The sequence below is a fragment of the Octopus sinensis genome, linkage group LG15 (assembly GCF_006345805.1).
Source record: "Octopus sinensis linkage group LG15, ASM634580v1, whole genome shotgun sequence".
Classification (NCBI taxonomy): Eukaryota; Metazoa; Mollusca; class Cephalopoda; order Octopoda; family Octopodidae; genus Octopus; species Octopus sinensis.
Window position 1 is genome coordinate 4,250,552 of NC_043011.1, and position 25,383 is coordinate 4,275,934.

General features: G+C 37.6%; 1 protein-coding gene across 10 annotated transcripts in view; it reads left to right on the forward strand.

Moving 5' to 3' along the window:
• The window catches only part of LOC115219722 (N-acetylated-alpha-linked acidic dipeptidase 2), a 785,126-nt gene that overhangs the window by 508,761 nt on the left and 250,982 nt on the right, over positions 1-25,383 (forward strand). For all 10 annotated transcript variants that reach the window (XM_036509422.1, XM_036509419.1, XM_036509418.1 and 7 more), the window contains one exon: positions 22,080-22,142. In XM_036509422.1, the coding sequence (XP_036365315.1) occupies positions 22,080-22,142 (63 nt within the window). The remainder of the gene's footprint in view (positions 1-22,079; positions 22,143-25,383) is intronic.

Sequence of the window (25,383 nt, forward strand, 5' to 3'; positions counted from 1 at the left end):
AAATTTGAAACAATTATTACTATTGAGTGAGAGAGAGAGCAATGTATGCCATCAAAGTGACACTGGAGTACAAATATACAAAGCCCAATATACCCATCATGACTACACGTCTGATAAGGGTACACCAGGCACATGCATCACAACCATATGTGTGCAATATGGTGATCTCATATCAAGATAAACAGTGCATGACCTTGCAGGTGGGGGCCTAGCTAGAATTTTCTTCAGATCGAATAGCCCATCCTGCTCAAAAGATCCCTAAATAAGGTTTGTTTAAGAATGATGAACAAATACCCGTGTTTCCAGATGAACAAAATACCCATGTTTCTAGAATTATCAAAACCCCAAAGAATTCCTCTCAACACATGGCTATGATGCTTCCCCATTACTTCTCCTCCTGATCAAAGATACCCATATTGTTAGCTACCAAGGGACATACTCAACTGGTTATGGTCAAATAAGTGACAAGCAAATCTGTGGTATTGAGCAGAATATTTGCTGTAACCCATCTTTTATACCAAGACAAAACATTGCACATGATAACACTTCTGATAAGTTAAGATTAGAAGCCATGAGAACCAGTGCCTGTTACTACATCCAATCTGCATGTTTGTTACAATCATTTGCCTTGACACACTCATTATTATTATTATTATTATTATTATTATTATTATTATTATTATTATTATTATCATTATCATCATTATTATTATTATTATTATTATTATTATTATTATTATTATTATTTTATGTTTGACTTTTGCATTTGTACAAGTTGGCTTTGAGTCTCACCCAGAGACCTCAAGAGACAACAAGTTAGAAGTTTGTGTTGGTGTTATGCCTAGGGTGCCATATATTTGGTTTTGTACATAATGTTGTTCTAGAGAATGTTTAAGAGACCATAAGGAAATTATGTGTTTGTTTTAAAACTTGAGATTACATATATTATTATTATTATTATAATTATCATTATTATTATTATTATAATTATCATTATTATTATTATTATTATTATTATTATATTATTATTATTATTATTATTATTATTATTATATTATTATTATTATTCAGTAGTCTCATTTTATCCCATGCTTTCACTGCACTACCAAGCACAGCTCTGTGTAACTTGGGTATGTGCTGTGGTTTGTTGTAAAGCTCTGATGGTTGCTGTATTGAAAATGTTTTATGTAGGATGTATGGAGTGCCTATTAATGCTATTTTCTGTCTGTTATATATATTTGTTAGTCCTGGTGTTTTTGCTATGTATTTCTCTGAATATTTTTTTATCATACCTAATGTGCCCACTATAATAGGAATTGTTTCTGTTTTTAGATTCCACATTCTAGTTACCTCTATTTCCAGGTCTTTGTATTTTGAAAGTTTCTCCATTTCTTTTAGAGACACGTTGTCATCTGCTGGTATTGATGCATCAATTAGAAAGCATTTTTGTTCTTCATGATCTCTGACAACTATATCTGGCCTTTTGGCCTTAATTTCTCTATCTGTGTTTATTGGCATATCTCAGAGTATGGTTGCTTTCTCGTTTTCTGTGACCTTTTCTGGGGTGTGCCTTTTCCTGTTGTTATTCCATAATGTTTGCATAGCTTCCAGTGTATGTAGGTCCCAACTCTGTCGTGTCTGTGAATATATTCCTTCTTAGCCAGGACTGGGCACCCAGAGACAATATGATTTATTGTTTCTTGTCCGTCTCCACATATTCTGCAGTTACTTGTTATGTTTCTTTTCATTACCTGTTTTTGGTAATTTCTGGAGGGGAGGCTTTGGTTTTGTGCCACAATTAAAAATCCTTCAGTCTCTGCTTAGAATCCCGAGCTTCTCAACCATTGCTGGGATTTTTCTTTGTCTATTTCTTTTGCGTTTACCTTATTATTATTATTACTATTATTGTTATTATTATTATTATTATTTTATTATTATTATTATTATTATTTTCATCATCATCATCGTCATCATCATCATCATCATCATTATTATTTGGAAGGATCGTTAAAGCATTGAACAAAATACTTTGTAGTATTTCTTCTGGCCCTTTAAGGTTCTGAGTTCAAATCTCACTGAAGTCAGTTTTGCCTTTTGCCCTTCACAAGTCAATAAAGTAAAGTACCAGTGAAGTACTCAGGGGAATATAATCAACTAACCCATTGCTTCAAATTTCTGGCCTTGTCCCTATATTAGAAACAATTACAATTTGTAACATATTTCAACAATTTCACAGCTGTTTCTACTCAGAGTATATTTTATAACTGTTTATCATTTCTTCTTTTTTTTTTTTTTCGTTTTCGCATTTTCTCTTTTATCCCTATTAGAATCTTTTCCTTTCGTGAAGTTAATTGTTTCATTCTATATAGTTGGAAGGCAGCAAACTGACAGAATTGTTAGCACACTAGGCAAAATGCTCGATAACATTTCATCTGTCTTTACATTCTGACTTCAACTTCCAGCGAGGCCATCTTTGTCTATCATCCTTTCAGGGTCAATTAAATAGGTACCAATTGAACACTAGGGTTCACTACCCTTCCCCCTACATTGCTGACCTCATGCCAAAATTTGAAATCAATATGCATATAGGGACAAGCCTGTCTATGTGATTAAGAAGCTCCCTTTTGCAGCCATGTGGTTGTTAGCTCCAGTCTTAGTGTGTAGCAGCTTGAGTGTCTACTACGATACACTTGGTCCAACCGAACACTTGGAAGTAAACTCGGTGGATGGGAACTGTGGATGCCTGTCATATGTATGTGTGTGTGTGTGTGTGTACGTGCATGCACTTGTGTGTGCGTGCATGTGTGTGTTGTTTTTCTGCTTGTGTTTGTTTCCTCACCCACCTAGCACTTGACTTTGTTGGTTTGTTTAGACCTTCATAACTTAGTAGTTCGTCAAAAGAGACAAATAGAATCGGTACCATACATTTAAAAAATCAAGTACTGGAATTGTTGTTTGACTGCACCTTTCATAGCCATGCCTGAGCATGGCTGCAGTCCAATGATCAAAACAAGTAAAAGGTAGTAGTTTTCCATTTTTAGCTGACTGTGTCCTTTTTGTGTGCATGGAGGATATATATATATATATATATATATGGAAATAGTAGTTGTGATACCTGTGCTGGTGGCACATAAAAAGCACCATCCGAACGTGGCCGTTGCCAAGCGCCGCCTCGACTGGCTTCTGTGCCAGTGGAACATAAAGAGCACCATCCGAACATGGCCGATGCCAGCGCTGCCTTGACTGGCTTCCGTGCCGGTGGCACATAAAAAGCACCATCCGAACGTGGCCGATGCCAGCTCCGCCTTGGCTCGTGCTAGTGGCACATTAAAAGCACCAACCGATCGTGGCCGATGCCAGACCCCACTGGCACCTGTGCAGGTGGCACGTAAAAAGCACCCACTACACTCGCGGAGTGGTTGACGTTAGGAAGGGCATCCAGCTGTAGAAACACTGCCAGATCAAACTGGAGCCTGGTGCAGCCCCTGGCTTCCCAGACCCTGGTCGAACCGTCCAACCCGTGCTAGCGCGGAAAACGGACATTAAACGATGATGATGATGATATATATATATATATATATATATATATACACATATATACACCACACACACACACAATATATATATATATTATATATATATATATATATATACATGTGAAGGTGCATGGCTTAGTGATTAAGGTATTTGTTTCATGATTCCCAGCAGTGCAGTGTGTCCTCGAGAAAGACAGTTTATTTCACATTGCTTCAGCCCACTCTATTGGCAGAAATGAGTAGTACCTGTATGTGCTATGCTGAATCTGACTGAGAACTACATTAAAGTCTGTGGAGTGCTCAGCCACTTGCACCGTAATTTCATGACACATGTCAGCTTAGGATGGTGGCTTTAGAATACTGTTTGTAGTTTCTGGTCTTTTCATTTTTTAAAAATTTGTTCAATCCGCTGAACTATGTTGAAACTGGTTTATAATTACCTACCTACCTGTCTGCCTGTCAGTCTGCCTGCCTGCCTATTTACCTACTTGATTGCCTGTTTACAAATGTACCTATGTATGTACGCATGTAGACAAATGAGGTTTCTGTAACAGACTAAGAGGTAAAGTCATTGAAAAGGTTGCAGATAGCAAAGAAAGAGCTTTGACAAGCAAAAACAAAGCAAATGACTTGATGTTTAACCAAATTTAAGAAGCAATCGTTTAGTTTGTTGGATATTTAATCAACTAATTAATCATAAAAGAATGAAATTGACCCAGTGTGTGTGTGTTAATGACATTGGCATAATGACTTTCCCTAGACACAACAGTATATATATATACATACACATACACTCATGGACACACATGCTCACACACAGACACATACACACACACACACACAAGCACAGACACACACACACACACACACACACACAAGATTGAGAAGGAAAAGATGTCTATACCATTTCGTGGAGGCACAATGGCCCAGTGGTTGGGGCAGCGGACTCGCGGTCATAGGATCGCGGTTTCGATTCCCAGACCGGGCGTTGTGAGTGTTTATTGAGCGAAAACACCTAAAAGCTCCACGAGGCTCCGGCAGGGGATGGTGGTGATCCCTGCTGTACTCTTTCACCACAACTTTGTCTCACTCTTACTTCCTGTTTCTGTTGTACCTGTATTTCAAGGGGCCAGCCTTGTCACTCTCTGTGTCACGCTGAATATCCCCGAGAACTACGTTAAGGGTGCACGTGTCTGTGGAGTGCTCAGCCACTTGCACGTTAATTTCACGAGCAGGCTGTTCCGTTGATTCGGATCAACTGGAACCCTCATTGTCATAACCGAGAGAGTGCTTCCACACCACCATTTACCATTTTAAAACTTATTCATGATGACTTCATCACAACAAAATGGTGTGAGCTGAAAGGCTTATATTGCAGGACACCACCTTAATGTTGAAATACATTGTATTGGGTTAGTTCGTTATTGCTTTTCTGACTGATTGATTTCAACTTCTGAATGTAAACTCAGAAATTATTTTGCAACAATCATGTGCAAGTTATTGGATGGTCAAAAAGATTTTGGCAATCTTCTATTCCTCAAGAGATTCTATTAGAACTAAAGTGTGATATCTAAAAAAAAAAAAAGAAAAAATAGATGAAGTAAGGAAACAAAACCTTGTTTATTTGTTGTTGTTGTTGTTGTTTGTGCTGATGACACATTGGGACCTGTCCATCCCAAATGAGCATAGAAAAAGAGATGTAAAAGGATGACAATAGTACCAAATAAGAGACTTACCAAGAAATGCTAAGCAGTTCAAGGGTTTTTGTTTTGTAGAAGAATTTCTGGCAATCCTCAACTTTATGTCAATACTTTTTCATTTTCATCAACCAGTTTCAATCAAATGATTTCCTTTGATTGCTGGCAAATTTATTTTTTCTGTTTTTTTTTTTAATGGGTATTTTGGCTTGCAATGAAAATGTGTTGATGTAAGATGTGATCCTGGAGTTTATTCTGCAAAACAACAGCAGCTTAAAAATGGATATCAGTTGTAACAGCAAGTTCTAAACAATCAGCTACAATTACCTTTTGTAACGAACTTAGCGTGAATATATCTTCTCTTGTACTTTCGGGGTACAAGAGGCAATCACTAGCCGTTGCTTTAATAATCCAGAATTCTACCAGTCAGAAACAACAAGACGCAGACGTAAAAGATATATATACTACTTTATTCTCTAATGTGGTAACAGTAACAATAAGTGGTTATCTGGTATCCCTTTGGTATAAATGTGTCGTGCTGAACCTTATCTCTGTAAAATAAGAAAGTGTTCAAATGCAACACGACACTGGTCAAAGATGGCGGCGAACAATGGAGACGATGTTGGTCTGCAACAATTTGGTTAAAGGCCTTTTGGTAAGGTGCTGCTAGAATCAAGTTCGGACGGAGAGAAAATATACATGACCGTCACCTTCAGTCGCTGCTGTCTCAAGTCGCTGCTGTCTCAAGTCGCTGCTTGCTGGATGCTGGTGGTCAACGTCTTACGACCCCCTTGCCTCGGCTAACTGCTACGTAGGCAAAAGGGTTCTTCTTCCGGTGGTGAAAGCACCAACCCCGCACGCGCGAAATACAAATGGACGGTGCGCGAGCGCGCGCCGTTGTATAGGATCACTACACTTTCCTTTGAGAATTCCCACTGTGCTGTTAACCCTTTCGTTACTGTATTTATTTTGAGATGCTCTGTGTTTCTTTCAATTAATTTTAAATATTAGAAAGAATTTAGTAAAATAACTTAGTTATCATTCAGCTAGTGTTAGGAACATAAATTGTGACTAAAGTTTGGTGGAAGATTTTAACTCAAAACTTATGAAAACAAGACATTTGTACCTCAGAGCCAGAGCTGGTTTCAACCGGGTTGGTAACGAAAGGGTTAAAGAGTTTAGTTAATCCAGTCATGCCCAGTTCTTATTATTTTCAATCTGGTACTTATTTTATCAGTTCCTCTTTGCTGACTTCATTTATCCTCAATGCTGCATCTCTCACAAACGCCGACCAGGCCTGGCAATTTGATGCCAACGACCGAGTGATCTCTAACCACTCCTTATTCCAGCGGCAAACGCCATAGATATGGGGGCCTAGGTTGGGTTCCAGATCAGCCAGGTTTTTCGTTGTCCACCACATTGCTTCGCCAACCCTGAAGGGGAGCTGGGGCAATTGCTTCACAGATGAATTCTCCTGGTTGACAACCAGGAAGTTATCTTCGGATCGTTGTGACTATTTTAATTAACATCTACTCATCTCATTCTGAAAGGAGCCTCTTTCTACCATGTCCACTCTTGTTCTCCTACAAACACGTATCTTGATGCTTCACAGTTATGTTGCTAGCAGTTGATCTAGCCATAATGAAATTCTTACATAGTGTCTTGTACCCATCGTCAGCAGCATGAGTATCAACAATCTTCTTCCTTAGGTTAGAACTGTGCTTTTGCACCTTCATCAAAATATCGCAGATAGAATGGAAGCACTCCACAGACACGTGCACCCTTAACGTAGTTCTCGGGGATATTCAGCGTGACACAGAGAGTGACAAGGCCGGCCCTTTGAAATACAGGTACAACAGAAACAGGAAGTAAGAGTGAGAGAAAGTTGTGGTGAAAGAGTACAGCAGGGATCACCACCATCCCTGCCGGAACCTCATGGAGCTTTAGGTGTTTTCGCTCAATAAACACTCACAACGCCCGGTCTGGGAATCGAAACCGCGATCCTACGACCACGAATCCGCTGCCCTAACCACTGGGCCATTGCGCCTCCACCACAGATAGAATAGTTTATTGACCAAAAGAAGGTTGCAACAAGATTGTGCAAGCAATGCCCTGTAGCCTTGCCATGCATTCTTCTAGAACTTACTGTAGTTTTGAACTTTCTCAGGATGATGTAACCTCTTTTTATGATATGTATTCTTATATTCTTGTATTCTGAAGGCTGCGAGCTGGCAGAAACATTAGCACGCTGGGCGAAATGCTTAGTGGTATTTCGTCTGTCGCTACACTCTGAGTTCAAATTCCGCTGAGGTCGACTTTGCCTTTCATCTTTTCGGGGTCGATTAAATAAGTACCAGTTACGCACTGGGGTCGATGTAATTGACTTAATCCGTTTGTCTGTTCTTGTTTGTCCTCTCTGTGTTTAGCCCCTTGTGGGCTGTAAAGAAATAGGTATGTATTCTTATATTGTAGCCCATATCAGTGTGTTTTACAATGCAGTAATCAAATTGTTATGTAGGTGCCAATAATTTTGGGCTACACTTGAAACTATTATTACCAGGTTACACATTACCAGACGTCCTCCTTTGGTAAAATTTATGCTTTTGTTGTTCACATTCTTGTGACATAAGAGCATTTTCATAGACATCTTATTTAGTGAGAAACTCAGTAAAAACCTATTTTTCACAAGGGGTGCCAATAATTGTGCACCTGACTATATAAATTAATCAGAGACAGAAAATGGAATTCATGAGATTCCTTATTTAAAACCACTACAGTTGTTTCAACTCATTCTTAAAATAATCCTTATGCTTTTGTCTCTAGGTTTGAAGTTATTATTCTTTACCCTAAAGTAACAACCAATTACAACAAAAGAAGATGATTTTACTTTTATTAGGATACACCCTTCCTTAACACATGTCTCATTTTAAGCTTACAACACTGAAGATAGCTACATGTGTGACTGAAAGCTCAGATTGGCCTTTTTTATCTTCTCTTTATATATATAGAAAACAGTGCTTCCATTTCTATGGTAGCCATGCTTGCTACTAAGCATTTAGTCAACAGATGTACCATTTATTCATCCATACCCGTGCGTGCGTGTGTGTGTGTGTTGCTTCAGGCCACCACAATGATTGTTTTGATTTCAGGTTTTTGTCAAGTGCCTGAGTTTGAAATGACAGCTGTGCCAGTCTTAAATATGTGAAATATATAACTCTACCTGTCTGTCATGTATTGAGTACTTAATATAAAAGTAGCCCTTTTCAATATTCAATATTGAACTAATTTCAACAGAAATTATATATATATAAATATAGATTTTATTATATATATATATATATATATATATATATATATTATATATATATATATATATATGTGTGTGTGTATATATATATATATGTTATAATATATATTATGTATATATATATATATATATATGTATATATATATATGTATATATATATATATGTATATATATATATATGTTATATATATATATGATATATATATATAGATATGTATATATATATGTATATATAAATTATGTATATATATATATAGTATTAATAGATATATATGTATATATATATATGTATATATATATTATATATATACTATATATATATGTATGCATATATATATGTGTAATATATGATATATAATATATACATATTTATATATATATATATATATATAATATATATGCATATATATGCATCTATATATATATATATATATATTATATATATATATATATGCATATATATATATGCATCTATATATATATATATATATACATATTCATATATATATATATATATATATATAATACATATATACACTGTATATATATATACATATATGTATGCATACATATATATATATATATATATGCATGTATATATATATATATATAGAGAGAGAGAGAGAGGGAAAGAGAGAGAGAGAGAGAGAGGCAAACAAGCAGACAAACAGATGGATAGACATAACTCACTCTCACACACACACACAAACATATATATATATATATATATACATATATATATATAAGATGTTTGTCATTTATAAACTCAAAGTATAATTACTCTGGTGGTCTCGCAAATAATTACTTACTCAACTCATAATCATTAATTAAACACTCTTCTAATTTCATTATTCTTCTCCACATCCATTAACAACATACACACACACAACACACAAGCCTGAACACACACTTTTACCATTGTATTTTCGAAAGTTTCTTCGTATTGTTTGTGCACAGAAGTTCTGTTATTCAGAGGTTGCTGACCTCATCTATCAGATCTCCTCTCTGTTGAAGAAAGGTCATTATTCTAGTCTTGTAATTTGATGAAAATTCCCTCGGGCCAAGGAAGGTGCCCAGTTTGTGAATAGTTTAATGCGAAATAAGCTGTTGCACTTGTGCACACATATTTCCACACATACACACCAAACACTGTAAACACATATGCATGCACACAAGCACATTCCCGCACGCATGCACACAAGCACATTCACACACACACACGCACGCACACTCACATGCACGCACACACATGTTTGCAATGGATTTGAAATTATAACTTCTCAGCAATACCTTGCTCACCAGGATGGATTTCTAAATATACCTCTGTATTATAGAAATGTCATTAGTCTAGACTCTCAATTGCTCCATTGCTTTAGAGAATACATACTTTAAGTGAGTTTTTCAGACTTTTATTGAAAGCTAGACATACATTCCTACTGGCTGTGTGATAAGTAGTAGCTTGCTTATGAACCACATGGTTCTGGGTTCAGCCCCACTGCATGGCACCTTGGGCAAGTGTCTTCTACTATAGCCTCAGGTCGACCAAAGCCTTGTAAGTGGATTTGGTAGACGGAAACTGAAAGAAGCCTGTCGTATATATGTAAATATATATATATATATGTATGTGTGTGTGTATACGTTTGCGTGTCTGTGTTTGTCCCCCCAACATCGCTTGACAACCGATGCTGGTGTGTTTACGTCCCCGTAACTTAGCGGTTCGGCAAAAGAGACTGATAGAATAAGTACTAGGCTTACAAAGAATAAGTCCTGGGGTCGACTTGCTCGACTAAAGGTGGTGCTCCAGCATGGCCACAGTCAAATGACTGAAACAAGTAAAAGAGTCCCTTCCACTTATGTTGGATGATGATTTCCTCAAAATAGTTAACATTTACATAAAGATCAATTAATCACTTGACATTACTTGAAAAATGCATATAACTTTTAATCTTATTTTCACATGTTTTCTGACTTGATGGCCTGATAAATCCTTGTTGACAACCTTTGAGGGTAGATATGGTGTATGACTGTGTCCTTAGAGATTGTTGAGTTATCTAGAATATTTGGGTTACCTAGGAAATGTCTATTGAAATACCTGCTCATGCCAAATGTAATATAAGGGTGGGAGAGAGACTGGTTAGTAAGTGGTAAGCCTTATATGTATGTATTTAATTCATTGACTTAGTGGAGGAATGGTACCTCCCATGGCCCATTTTAGGGTCTCTGTGTCTAGGGAAGGAAGTTATCTCCAAACTGGAAACCCGGCACAAACGCTTGCAACAGAGTGGATTCTGTAAAGGTCGCTAAAGGAGCATATATGTGTGTTCTTGCGCGCGTGTGTGTGTGTGTGTGAAAGCAGGTAGAATATTTGGGCCAGATATGGTCAGTTTAAATGCTGAAAGGTAAAATGTGTACTTGAGATATTGATTAGCATACATTGATATTATGTGAATGGGGATTAATAATGGTTTTGGTCAGTGATTGTGGGGGAGATAATTTAGAATCAATAGAACATTTATAATATAGAGTATTGATGATATTCATCACTCTATTTGGGGTAGAAAATATTGGGTGCAGATAACAGAAATATTGATCAGTGCATGGGGACAGAATAAATTGCAATTTATAAATCTATGTAGACATGGACAGTTTTATGGACATACCGTGAGAGAATATGACTGCTGTTGGGGTGTTGTTGGGGACCAACATGGACAATGGGGGTGTTACATAAGATATAATCTTGTGAGTTTGTTTTGGTTAAAACAAAGAAGAGAGGTTAGACCTCAGATTGTTACATTACATGAATTAAAGTGAGTTAGGATGCTGGTGGTTATGTATCAAAACTGTTCTGAAGAACTGTCTAACAATCTTGTAGCATCTGAAATCAGAAGTACTGAATTGGACCGGCTGATTCTGTTTGAGGTAACTGCCATCTTTTCACAACTTTCTTGAAATCTTTAACAAGTAAACCACACGAGAGAGTGAAGAGGCTACAGAACTTGTTTAAATCTGGAGTCGAATCTCTTTTAGCCGTCTCTAGTTCTGTTCAACATTATAGAGAACATATACTCTTTTACTCTTTTACTTGTTTCAGTCATTTGACTGCAGCCATGCTGGAGCACCGCCTTTAGTCGAGCAAATCGATCCCGGGACTTATTCTTTGTAAGCCCAGTACTTATTCTATCGGTCTCTTTTTGCTGAACCGCTAAGTTATGGGGACGTAAACACACCAGCATCGGTTGTCAAGCAATGCTAGGGGGACAAACACAGACATACAAACACATACACACACACACACATATATATATATATATACATATATACGACAGGCTTCTTTCAGTTTCCGTCTACCAAATCCACTCACAAGGCATTGGTCAGCCCGCGGCTATAGTAGAAGACACTTGCCCAAGATGCCACGCAGTAGGACTGAACCCGGAACCATATGGTTGGTTAGCAAGCTACTTACCACACAGCCACTCCTGCGCATATAAGTCTGTGTAACAACCAAATATCCCTTACAGTCTTATTACATGCTCCACAATGGTGAGGGGATGGGGATGGTTGAAGACCTAGCATACAATGAAGTTCAATACAAGCAAAAAAAAAGAAAATCAGAGACATTATATGTTTACATTTTATTGGCTGCCTGTGTTTCAATAGTTCTGTTCAAACAAAGTTGACCAGGACAAAACAAGAACAGAAATAGTTATGATTAAGCCATTGATGGACATAATGATGATCGCAATGGTGATTACTCTATAAAATATTATGAGTTATTCACACATGATTAACCTATGAACAACAGTAGTAATACTCTAAGTGAATTCTTTATTTGTAGTTTTGACTGATTTATTTCTACTTTTAATGGATGAATGACTTGGAAAAAAGTAAGAATTAATTAGAGGTTAGAAACTTGATGTATGTTAAACATAGATTTTGGTGAGATAAGGCTAAATTTATGTATTTTTAACATAACCACCACGATTTTGTTGCCATGTACTTTTGAAACTGAGATATCTCTCATTCCAATCCATTTGAATGACTAAGTCCACCTTAGCCATCATTACTGTAGCCTCTACTCCTGTTACTTTCAGTCATATGCGAACAAACTGGGTTACAAAGTGTATGCATTATGCTGTATCTGCTACATTGCAACCGTCCATTTCATTAACCAGTGAGCTGAAGTATGCCATAAAATCCAAACCATACTGAAGAGGAATGCAAGGCTCGCATACTAATTCTAAGATTTTCTTCATTAGCTTCATATTTCAGGCATCTCCTGCATTACAGAAGCATTGTACTCCTGAAAATCTTTCTATAAATTCCATTATGAAAAACTTATTTTACCATCAACTTCCTGTTGTATGGAAGCAATTGAACATGGAATGAATGGAAAAATGCATCTTGTGTCATAGAATTCCATGTTATGGCAAGATTTTCTGGAGTGCAATGCTTCTGTAATGAGGGGAAATGTCTGTGTTTAGATAATTCTGCTTCACAATACTCAGCAATGCAAAATAACAAAATAGAATAATGGTTGTGTGGTTATAAAATTTATTTTGCCATGATGTGGTGCAAGGTTTGATTTCACTTCATGACATAGCTTCAGATGGCTGAAGCAGTATTTGCTCAGCAGAAACCATGCAAAACCTGTAACATTTATATGATGTGTGTGAAGCATATCTTTTGCCATTGTACATTGATGAGAGATGTACACATCAATGAGAATACTGGGCAGTGGAGACAGAGCTTTCGAATACAAAATGGTCCCCTTATTTGTTTGGCACCGAGTTACACAAATTCCTTGCTCATGGTCAGAAATGCAGTGAATCAGGGACTGCCTCGTTAGAGACCTGTAAGTGACAAAGCTCTTCTTCACAGTATGATAGTATGAAGGTCAGATGATTGACAGTGGTGGCAGTAAGACGGATGGTTGGATGGATAGACAGATGGGTGAACTGAAGGATGGTTGTGTGGTTAAGAGATTTGTTCCCCAACCATGTGGTTTTGGATTCAATTCCACGGCATTGTACTTTGGGCAAATGTCTTCTGCTATGGCCTCAGATGTAAACTGAGAGAAGCCAGTCATAAATATACACACACATATATATATATATATATATATATATACACACACACACACACACACACACATATATATATATATATATATATATACACAGATATATATATATATATATATATATATATATATCTGTTTGTGTTTGTGTGTGTGTCTTCTTTTCTTGACTTCACATGATAGTTGTAGATTAGTGTCACATTCACACAAGTGGCACTGTTTATTTCCAATCTGCCATGAAAACATGTCCAGCCATGGGAAAATATTAGTTTGCTTGGAGACAGATGAGGGTTGGTGACAGGAAGGGCACCTAGTCATAGAAAATTCACCTCAACAAATAACATCTGACACATGCAAGCATAGAAAAGTAGATGTTAAAACAATGATATGGTAATATGTATATATGATGCCACTATAAATCCACCCAGGTAGAATATTCTGTGAACTGATTAGTGAATAAGCAGAGGTGTGGGGTTCTAGAGAACATGGCAACATCTCTAGTGCTAATGTTATGGAAAAATGCGGCCAAGTACATTCTGTAATATGTATTTCACTACTGCCCACAAGGGGCTAAACACAGAGGGGACAAACGGATTATGTTGATTACATCGACCCCAGGGCGTAACTGGTACTTAATTTATTGACCTCGGCGGAATTTGAACTCAGAACGTAACGGCAGGCGAAATACGGCTACGCATTTTGCCCGGCGTGCTAACGAGTCTGCCAGCTCACCACCTTCTGTAATATGGTTGATATTAGGAAGAGCATCCAGCCATAGAAACCAAGCCAAAAAGGAAGTATACGAGGTCGATGGGGTTCCTCTGACCCATCTAGAGAACCAAATAAAAACTGATTCAAACGTGTCCAACACATCCATCACCTAGCATGAAAAGTATATGTAAAACAACGATGATGAATGTTAATAATATGCAAATGCACACACACATACGCACACACATACATGCACATGCACACACATGCACACATACATACAAAATTGTATATGACTTGTTAGATTTCATAGTATTTTATTTTTCTGGTGTTATCTTCTATGTATATCTGTTGGTATTCCACTGATCATTAAGTTGTTAAAATGCTAATCTACTGGCCAAAAATATTACCATGATTCAAATACTGGCACCGCACTGTATCTATAGCAAAAACATTGGTTTCATTTGCTCAAATTTACACAAGTTTAAAATGGAAATATCTGGAGTTACAGCAACAGGTATTGCTGCTCTCAAAAATCCTACACAATCTATTGTGGAGAAAGTGGATTTATTGGCTCTCAGATTAACATGCCAAAAACACTTCCTTTTACAGTGTTTTCCAAGACAGTTTTGGGCCAAAAAGTGAAATGAAAATCAATATGGAAATAAAATATGCAGTATTTTTAATGTTTCAATACTTCAAATGATCTGCACATCTTTTCCATGTTAATGGATTCATTTTATCTCTGTTGAATTTTGATTTTCAATTGTTTCTTACAGTTCCCCAAAAATGTTACCAAAAGTTTGGAATTGCAGAATATATTCATTGTTAAATATTATGATTTATTTGCAGAAGTTACCATTAAGGGATGCTATGTGAGGAGTTGTGAAATCTTGGCTTGATCTTGGCATGTGTGTGTGTGTAAACAGAATTACTCACACGCGTAAGGAAAATGACATGAAGAGCGTTTGTTCTCTTTGTAGAATCCTTTCTGCCTTCGTTCAATCTTATTGGACAAAGTTCCTTGATTTCACATTTCAACTGATTTTATGTTAAGTTGACTACAGTTCTGGTCATTTTGGAGATTTTTGTTTTTATAGAAAATTTATAGGAAAGTAAGAAGCTACTTTTGGCTGTTGCCAGCTTTAAGTTCTTACATATTTCGTTTATTCTCCACAAATGTATGTTGGTATTATATTGCATTGGCCATCACAAAGGAATGAGGAAATATTAGAGCATTGTCAAAAGGGATTTGTCAGGCTTGGACATTTTCATGCATGTTTTTCAAAATATACCTTTTTTTTTTGTTCACATAAAAAAGGTAATTCTTGATGCCTCCTAAACCATGAATAATAATCATCATCATCATCGTTTAACGTCCGCTTTCCATGCTAGCATGGGTTGGACGGTTCAACTGGGGTCTGAGAAGCCAGAAGGCTGCACCAGGCCCAGTCTGATCTGGCAGTGTTTCTACAGCTGGATGCCCTTCCTAACGCCAACCACTCCGTGAGTGTAGTGGGTGCTTTTTACGTGCCACCAGCACAGGTGCCAGACGAGGCTGGCAAACGGCCACGATCGGATGGTGCTTTTTACGTGCCAGATGAGGCTGGCAAATGGCCACGATCGGATGGTGCTTTTTACGTGCCACCGGCACAGGTGCCAGACGAGGCTGGCAAACGGCCATGATCGGATGGTGCTTTTTACGTGCCACCGAAACAGGGACCAGACGAAGCTGGCAACGGCCACGGTCGGATGGTGCTTTTTACGTGTCACCGGCACGGACGTGCCAAATTCATTTGTCTATTGGCCACAAGGGCTAACAAAAATCAATTAAAACATAAAGGGACAAAACACAGGACGAAAGTTACAAAGGGTTTTGTCCGTTTGAAAAAGGTCCGTGTACAAAAAGCAGGATAACAACGAAATGTAAGTAACAATTAAAACTCCCAATAGGGGGAGGCGCTCCGAAAGGTTACTCGTGGAAAAACCCATAAAAGCCACGGGAGCCTGATTAATAATAATTTCTGACATAGACACTAGGCTACATATCTTGGAAAAGAGTATAACTGATAGCATTGATCCTTGATACTTCACTGGTACCTATTTTATCTTTGAAGGATGAAGGATGACCATTGACTTCAGCTAAGTAGATACGAGTGTCAGAAAGTAAAAAAAAAAAAAATCATAAGTGAATATCACAAAACTTCATTTTGTCAGCACAGTGCTCTTTTGGTGTAATGTCTCTTTTACTCTTTTACTCTCTTTTACTTGTTTCAGTCATTTGACTGCGGCCATGCTGGAGCACCGCCTTTAGTCGAGCAACTCGACCCTGGGACTTATTCTTTTTGTAAGCCCAGTACTTATTCTATCAGTCTCTTTTTGCTGAACTGCTAAGTGATGGGGATCGTAAACACACCAGCATCGGTTGTCAAGCAATGCTAGGGTGACAAACACAGACACACAAACACACACATACACACATATATACATATATATATATATATATATATATAATATATATATACACATATATACGACAGGCTTCTTTCAGTTTCCGACTACAAAATCCACTCACAAGGCATTGGTCGGCTCGGGGCTATAGCAGAAGACACTTGCCCAAGATGCCACGCAGTGGGACTGAACCCGGAACTATGTGGTTGGTTAGCAAGCTACTTACCACACAGCCACTCCTGCGCCACTCCTCCTGTCTGTGTAATTTCCTTAGATAAGTCACATGTAAAACTAAATGAATTTAGCTTCATGTTGTAGTCACGTTCTAGTATCCATTGTGTATTTTTGGGAGCTAAAGGATCAGATGAACACTTTTGTTTCGTTATGTTGGAGATCTATTTGCGTCATTTGTATAATTTGTGAAGTCTTTATGTAAAGCTGTTCATCATCATTTTGACATGTGTTATCCATGCTGGCATGGGTTGGATGGTTTGACAGGAACTGGTCAGCTGTAGAACTGCCCAGGTATCACATCTATGTTGGCATGGTTTTTTATGTCTGGAAGCCCTTTATAACACCAACCACATTACATAGTGTACTGGGTGTCTTTTATGCTGCTCCAGTATGGGTGCTTTTATGTGGAGCTGGCACAGGTACTTTTTACATGGCACCAGCGTCCATGTGCCTGCAAGTTTCAGAATGATCCACTGAAGAGGGATGCAGGGGACATACCTATTTCTTTATTACTCACAAAGGGCTAATCAGAGGGGACAAACAAGGACAGACATAGGTATTAAGTCGATTACATCGACCTCAGTGCGTAACTGGTACTTAATTTATCAACCCCGAAAGGATGAAAGGCAAAGTCGACCTCGGCGGAATTTGAACTCACAACGTAACGCAGACGAAATACCGCTAAGCATTTCACCTGGCGTGCTAACGTTTCTGCCAGCTCGCCGCCTTAGGGACATACCTGTATATAAGGACATGATCTACAAAACAGAGATTTGTATAGTGATTTTGTTTGCTATAGATTTCATCAGAAACGTTAATGACCAACACAGTACTCAGTATAGTTGTTGTAAACCTAGTGAAAGGTTTTCAATATTCTTCACTAAATATCATGACAACGAATGGCTCACAGTTTCGTTCACATTGTTTTGATGTCTGTTATGTTGTCTTTTGTGTGCTGTCTGAATAAAATTGAAAACATTCTATGCTTTTGTGTATATTAATTTTTCTTTATTCTCATAAATATCAAAATTGGTAGAAATAGCAAAAGTCTAAAATTGTCATTTATAATTGCCATTTTAATAAATAAAGTTGCAAAGACATAATGCAATACAACATTCTACTTTTAGAAACTTACTTGCTTCTTGCAGAAGTAAAATAATCATGAATTAAACATACGTTTTTAATCCCATAAAGACAGAAATCATGACAGAACTCTCGCTTGTCTACTTATTCTTACTCTCTTCTTTCTGTTTTTCTTAATAATATTGTAATGATCTATAACTGACACAGATGTGTTTATATCCCTCGTGTAGAAGAGACAAGTAAATTCAATTCTCGACATTTAATCTTTTACAAAGTATATGTAGAAAATCAAGAGGTTCCAGATGTGTCATGAGACCCATGTTTGGGATTATATGCTCAAACTTCAGTGCAGCTAATATCACATTTTACCCTACAAAATTTCATCACGCAAATTGTCCTATGATCAAATAAATACATCAACCATTCTCTATTTGTTTCTTTTTTAAACCAGAGCAGTAACTACTTCAGGATTGTCTCTCATTCATGGTCGAGTGTAGTGTCAGATTTAGGCAGAAGCTAAACAAACTATAGCTTAGGGCCTTCAAAGAAGCAAGGGGCTTCGAAATAATAAAAAGGTTCACATATGTTTTCAATTTTTGCAAGATAATCTGGTATAGTTTTTTTAACAAGGACCCCCAGCAAGATGTGTTTTTCCCAACTACATGGTTTCAGATTCAGTGTGCCTTGGGCAAGTGTGTTCAACTGTAGCTCTGGACCAACCAAAGCTTTGTAAGTGGACTTGGTAGATGAAAACTAAAAGAAGCTCATTGTCTATATAAATGTGCGTATGTGTGTGTGTGTACATAGAGTGTTTGTGTCTGTCCTTCTACTGCTTGACAACCAATGTTGGTCTGCTTAAATCCCCATAATTTAGCAGTTTGGCAAAAGAAATAGTACAAGACTTTAAAAAATAAGTACTGGGGCAATTTGTTCACCTAAAATCCTTCAAGGTAGTGCCCCAGCATGGCCACTGTGCATTGACCAAAAATGTTTTATATAGCTTATGACTCCACCAGGTCTAACTCCAGCACTGGTTTGAGTGGATATTGTTTTGCAAGATGATGATAATATTGGAGTGGATTGCAAAATAAAAGACTTTATGCTGAAGAAATTGATGATGGTCTGCTTTCTTAAAAGTCAGACAAATAAAATACTGAAAATGGAATATTTTTCTGTTTAGAGAAGAAGAGCATTTTGGGCTGGTTGTTACTCCCTCTCCGAGGAAAAATTCTCTTCTCTGGCAGAGAGTCTTCCCCAGAATGTGTGAAGCTTTCTGTCTTCTGAATATGTAAACGTATTTCCATTTTGTGGACTTAATTGTCTGGAGGGTTTGCCTGAATTTCCTTGTAAAAGGGAGAAATTCTTTTTACTACTATTACTGTGAGAGCTGCTGCTGCTACCACCACCACCAGTACTAGTAGTAGTACTAGTAGTAGTTATTCCCTCTCTTCATCTTCAGCGCTGTGGAGAAATTATAAGAAACAACCAAGCAAAACAAGAACATAACAATTTATAAGGTTCATGCAGTGAAACAGAGAGATAAATTGAATAGGTTATATATATATACTCTTTACTCTTTTACTTGTTTCAGTCATTTGACTGCGGCCATGCTGGAGCACCACCTTTAGTTGAGCAAATCGACCCCGGGACTTATTCTTTGTAAGTCCAGTACTTATTCTATCGGTCTCTTTTGCCGAACCGCTAAGTGACGGGGACGTAAACACACCAGCATCGGTTGTTAAGCAATGCTAGGGGGACAAACACATACACACACATACATATATATATATATATACATATATACAACAGGCTTCTTTCAGTTTCCGTCTACCAAATCCACTCAGAAGGCATTGGTCAGCCTGGGGCTATAGCAGAAGACACTTGCCCAAGATGCCATGCAGTGGGACTGAACCCGGAACCATGTTGCTGGTTAGTTAGCTACTTACCACACAGCCACTCCTGCACCTATGCAGACAATTCTTATGAATGGTGTGCTAGTGCTGGTGTAAACAGTCATTTGTATTTTTCCTCCTCTGTGGCTTTTGGTCGTTTGGTATCTTCTTGATGTAATTACTCACTGCACTAATTCTTAAATGCTTCCATCAACCAGATTTTTGATATTTGTTTTACCAAGTTCTTGGACTTGGCTACTTCATAAAATTTCTTTGTGGAGACAGTATTATCTGAAGAAAATAGCACTCTTTTGTTCTTAATCTCAGGTAGCCCCAACTGGGCAGACTCATGATCAAAGATATTCTAGCTATGACTGTTCTCTCTATTGTCAAGCATAGTGTGTCAATGACTGTATTATCCAATGCATTCTTCACTTTTCAAGACAGCATGGTATGATTTGAAGGAAGGTGGGTGTTTGTTTGCTAATTCCATTAGGTGAATAGCCAGCCACAAAGAGGCTTCATTATTCTGTTAGTACACAAATCCTATCCGTATATTCATACTATTATATCTAACAAATTCTTGTCTAGTCTGTGTGATTGGAGAAATCCTCAAACTGTTGACTAGGTGGATCATGAAATGATGCTTCTGTTGTGCATTATAATTTATATGATTTCTAAGGTTGGACACCTTTTCTAACACCAACTACGTTACTGAGTGGATAAAGTGTATTTTCCTTTAACACCTGCACTAGTGAGATTTCCTTGTACTCCACAAAGCAAAGGAATCTTCACTAATCTATGTTATCTCCAGTGAGTGGATTTGGGAGACAGAAACTGAAAGAAGCCCGTTGTATATGTGTGTACGTGTGTGCGTGCATGCATGCGTGTGTGTTTGTCCCCCCCCCCAACATCACTTGACATCCGATACTGGTGTGTTTGTGTCTCCATAACTTAACAGTTTGGCAAAAGAGACCAATAGACTAAGTACTAGGCTAACAAAGAATAAGTGCTGGGGTTGATTTGTTCGACTAAAGGCGGTGCTCCAGGATGGCCACAGTCAAATGGCTGAAACAAGTAAAAGAATAAAAGAATATATGAAGTCCTCGTCATGGAATTGGAATTGTAGAATTACTATAGTTCCAGACAGAAAAAAAATGAGTATTCAATTAAGTTATTTTATGTTCCAAATTAAAATACTGCAAATGTCAATTTTGATTTTCATCTTTCAAGAGTCAGTAAAGCATCAAGTACAAAATACTGGTACTGATTAAATCAACTCTGCCCCTCCCCCCCCCCCACTTAAATCTGAACCTTGTGCCTCTGTTAGAAATCATCATCATCATCATCATAGTGTGCTAACAAAGTTTGCTTTGTAACAGTGTGCTTTCAGGTTTCACCACTCTGAGTGGCACCTTGAGCAAATGTGTCCTATCTATAACCACAATTTGTCGTATATGTCACATGTGAGAAATTCATAGGCAGAAATTGTAATGAAGCATATCATGTGTGTGTGTGTGTACGTATGTGTGTGTGTGTGTGTGTGTGTGAATAAATGTTGCTTCAGTTTGACTCATTTAGATGACAACTGCAGCATGGTAATTTGAAGGACCAATGAGATAAAAATGATATACTTGAAAAGCAAGTAAGAATTGGAAAAAGGTAGGGCATCCGGTCATAGAATGTTACCCCAGTAAATATTCTTTTCTACTCTAGGAACAAGGCCTGAAATTTTGGAGGAGGGGTGGGGGGGCTAGTTGATTAGATGGACCCTAGTACACAACTGGTACTTTAAATTATCGACCCCGAAAGGATGAAAGGCAAAGTCGACCTCGGTAGATTTGAACTCAGAACGTGCTTTTCGTCCGGTGCACTAACATTTCTGATAGCTCACTGCCTTCAGAATGCTACCTCAGTAAATATTGCTTAACCTATGCCATCATGAAAAAGGCAAATATAAAAGCAATGATTGTTGTCGTTGTTGTTGTCGATACTGCTGTTGTTGTTCTTCTTCTTGTTTCTAAATTACTGAATCATATTTTGTTATCCATTCTACTCTTCTAAATCCAACTATTTCTGCTTTCAATCCAGGGATGATCCCATTGAAAAGATTTTAGCAAACCTAGATAAACAGAGAATCAAAAGTAATTTACGGTAAGTTTCTATTTATTTCACCTTTTTTTCTTATTTCTTTTTTCTTATTGTTTCCCCTTTCACCCACTCACACCCTCTCTCTTGTCTTTCTTTCTCTCTTTCACTACTTTTCCTATCTTCCTCTCTTCTCTCATCGTTCTTTATTTCCTTTTCCTCGTCATGTTTTCTATTTCTTTTTGACTTCTCTTGCCTCATCTTTGTCTCTATGAATCCAATTATCAGTTGCTCTCTTTCTCTCCTTATCAACCTCCTGTCCCCTTTTCTCTTTCTCTCTCCCACTTTCATAATAGCAATTATTTCTTAGAACAATGCAACTAGAAAACAAAATAAGAAAATGATAATGATGAGAGCAAGATAGAAAGGGTCATTTTGTTGACCCTGGGTGACTCTTTTCACAAACTATGATGTGGAAGAAGGTTGGTCCATCGTTCCAGTTTCTCTGGCATACAGCAAGCGGATACATGCTGCACATCTGACTTGTCAAATCCTCTGGTAAAAGTGCCAGTATGTTGAGTTGTTGGCAAAAGTCTTGCTACTGTACAGTTGACCTGCTCTGTGTCACTAATGCTACTGCTATTAGTGACTAGGTATACTTGTTTATCCCTTTAGCATTTAAACCGGCCATATCCGGCCAAAAGTATTCTGCCTGTTTTATGTTCAAAATGGCCAGATCTGGTCTCTCACACCAACCCTACAATATCATTTTAAAAATTAACAGCTACCTCATCAAAATCTCATAGCTACAAGATAATGCCTGATTAGTTCAAGGCAATCATCATCATCATCATCATCATCATCATCGTTTAACGTCCGTTCTCCATGCTAGCATGGGTTGGATGGTTCGACCGGGGATCTGGGAAGCCAGAAGGCTGCACCAGGCTCCAGTCTTATCTAGCAGTGTTTCTACAAATGGATGCCGTTCCTAACGCCAACGGCCACGGTCGGATTGGTGCATTTTACGTGCCACCGGCACAGAAGCCAGTCAAGGTGGCACTGACTTCGGCCACTATTCGGATGGTGCTTTTTATGTGCCACTGGCATGGAAGCCAGTCGAGGCGGAGCTGGCATCGGCCATGATTCAGATAGTGCTTTTTACGTACCACCAGTCCAGGGGTCCTGGCATCTGCCGGATGCCAGTCATAGGATTGGTTCAATTTCGATTCCGATTTCGATTTCACTTGCCCCAGCAGGTCTTCGCAAGCAACGGGGGTTGGCATGGGTGCCTGTCGTCGGATGAGGTTCGATATCGACTTCGCTTGCCTCAACAGGTCTTTGTGTGTCCAAGGGAGGAAAAAACCTTAATTTTGGTAGAATAATGCGAACAGTAAAGGGTTATATAACCTGGTATTGAACACTACTTGGTTGTTTTCTGGCTGCTGTCACTGTTGACAATAAGCAAATCAAGTGATAGATTGAGTCTATTGAACTCAATTAATTTTAGCCACAAATCTAATGAGTCCAGCTTCACATCCCTGGAATACCACAAATATTGCCTTCCTTTTAACATGACAGATTTGCTGCATCACCTTCAGAACTATGTCCAAGACATCCCCAATTAAGAAGTGCATATTTACATTAAAATTTACATTTACTTAAATTAGCAATTCATAGGAAAAAAAATTCTTTCTTCTTTTTTTTTTTTTGATTTTGCAGCTTATTTAAATGTAAGGCATATGTCTAATGTAAAAAAAAATTACATACCATGTTTACCACCCAGATAGTCAACCAAGTTATTAAAGAAATCTTATGCAGAAACTGGCATAGCTACTTAATTGTGGTGGTCACTAAGTATAGTGACAGAGATGAATGGCTTGTCAGGGCTGTACAAGTCATGAACATAATGCAGTAAGTAAAGTTGAGGTGAACTGTAATTTCAATGATGAATTCAATGTGATGATGGGAATCCATCAAGAGTCAATTTTCAATTATCTCCTATTCACCATAGTTCTGCAGGCCATCTCAGAGGTGTTTAAAACTGGCTGTTCATGGGAACTCTTGTATGCTGATGATCTAGCACTCCTAAATTAATTTTTTGGAAACTGGAAAGAAAATTCCAGACATGGATGCTAAATCTAGAATGAAGGAGTCTGAAGGTAAAAAGTAGCAAAGACAAAAGTTTTAATAAGCAGGAAAGAAGACAGGTTCCTGATATTTTTAAGGAAATATCATTGCTCAATATGCAGAAAAGGAGCAGGTATAAACTCCATACACCCAATGTAGTCTATGAACACACAAGAAATATAGTGGAATCACAAAGGGATTTGCAGAGAATGTATGCTTTGTATGTGATAGATGCACTGGAGCAGTGTATACCATTAGCACACAGGATATAGGGTCGCTTAAATACCTAAATGCCTCACTAGAAGTACTTGATAGTTTTTGATAGATGTAATTAGCAAGGTAGGTGGTTGCTCTGGATGGATGCTTGGAGACACTAGGCACATTATATAAATCTACTGATTTATTGTGTCTCTACAGCAGGAAACTATTACTAACTCATATTTAAACATTGTCCATGTGGTAAGTAGCTTGCTAACCAACCACATGGTTCTGGGTTCATTCCACTGCGTGACAGCTTGGGCAAGTGTCTTCTGCTATAGCCTCGGGCCGACCAAAGCCTTGTGAGTGGATTTGATAGACGGAAACTGAAAGAAGCCCGTCGTATATATATATATATATATATAGATAGATAGATATAGATAAGAAAGTTGGTTTGTGAAAGCACGTGGTTGAATATATAGAAAATAGTAAAAAGTGAAAAAACTACAGAAGGCTTGTTTTAAAAGGTTAAAGAATATATATTTAAGTCAATATGTCTGAAGAATATTATAAATTTTTTTCTTACAATGACATAGTTTAGAAGAAAGACCGGTTTCGCGTTTAGCTTTTCAAATTTCTTACGTCGTTATGTTTATGTTGAGAAGAGTTATCGTTATGTTCATGTTGAAAAGAGTTCTAAATAAGGGGAGGTAATAAGTGATTTCTTCCGGTGTAAGGGAGATAATCGGTTAAAATTTTTTTCCTTTCCTTTGGGGTAAATTTCTCTGTATAAGTATGTTGGAATGGTTAAGTCTGCGCTTGTACTTTTCAATGAAGAATGTTTCCTTGTTTAGTCTAGTTTGTGTTGATGATCAGATAGCACATTGGTAAAATGGAAAGATTAAAAATTGTGGTAGTAGTTGCTTTGCGCATTTCTCAATGTGCTCACTAAAAGGTATCATTCTGTATTCTGGGAATGCAA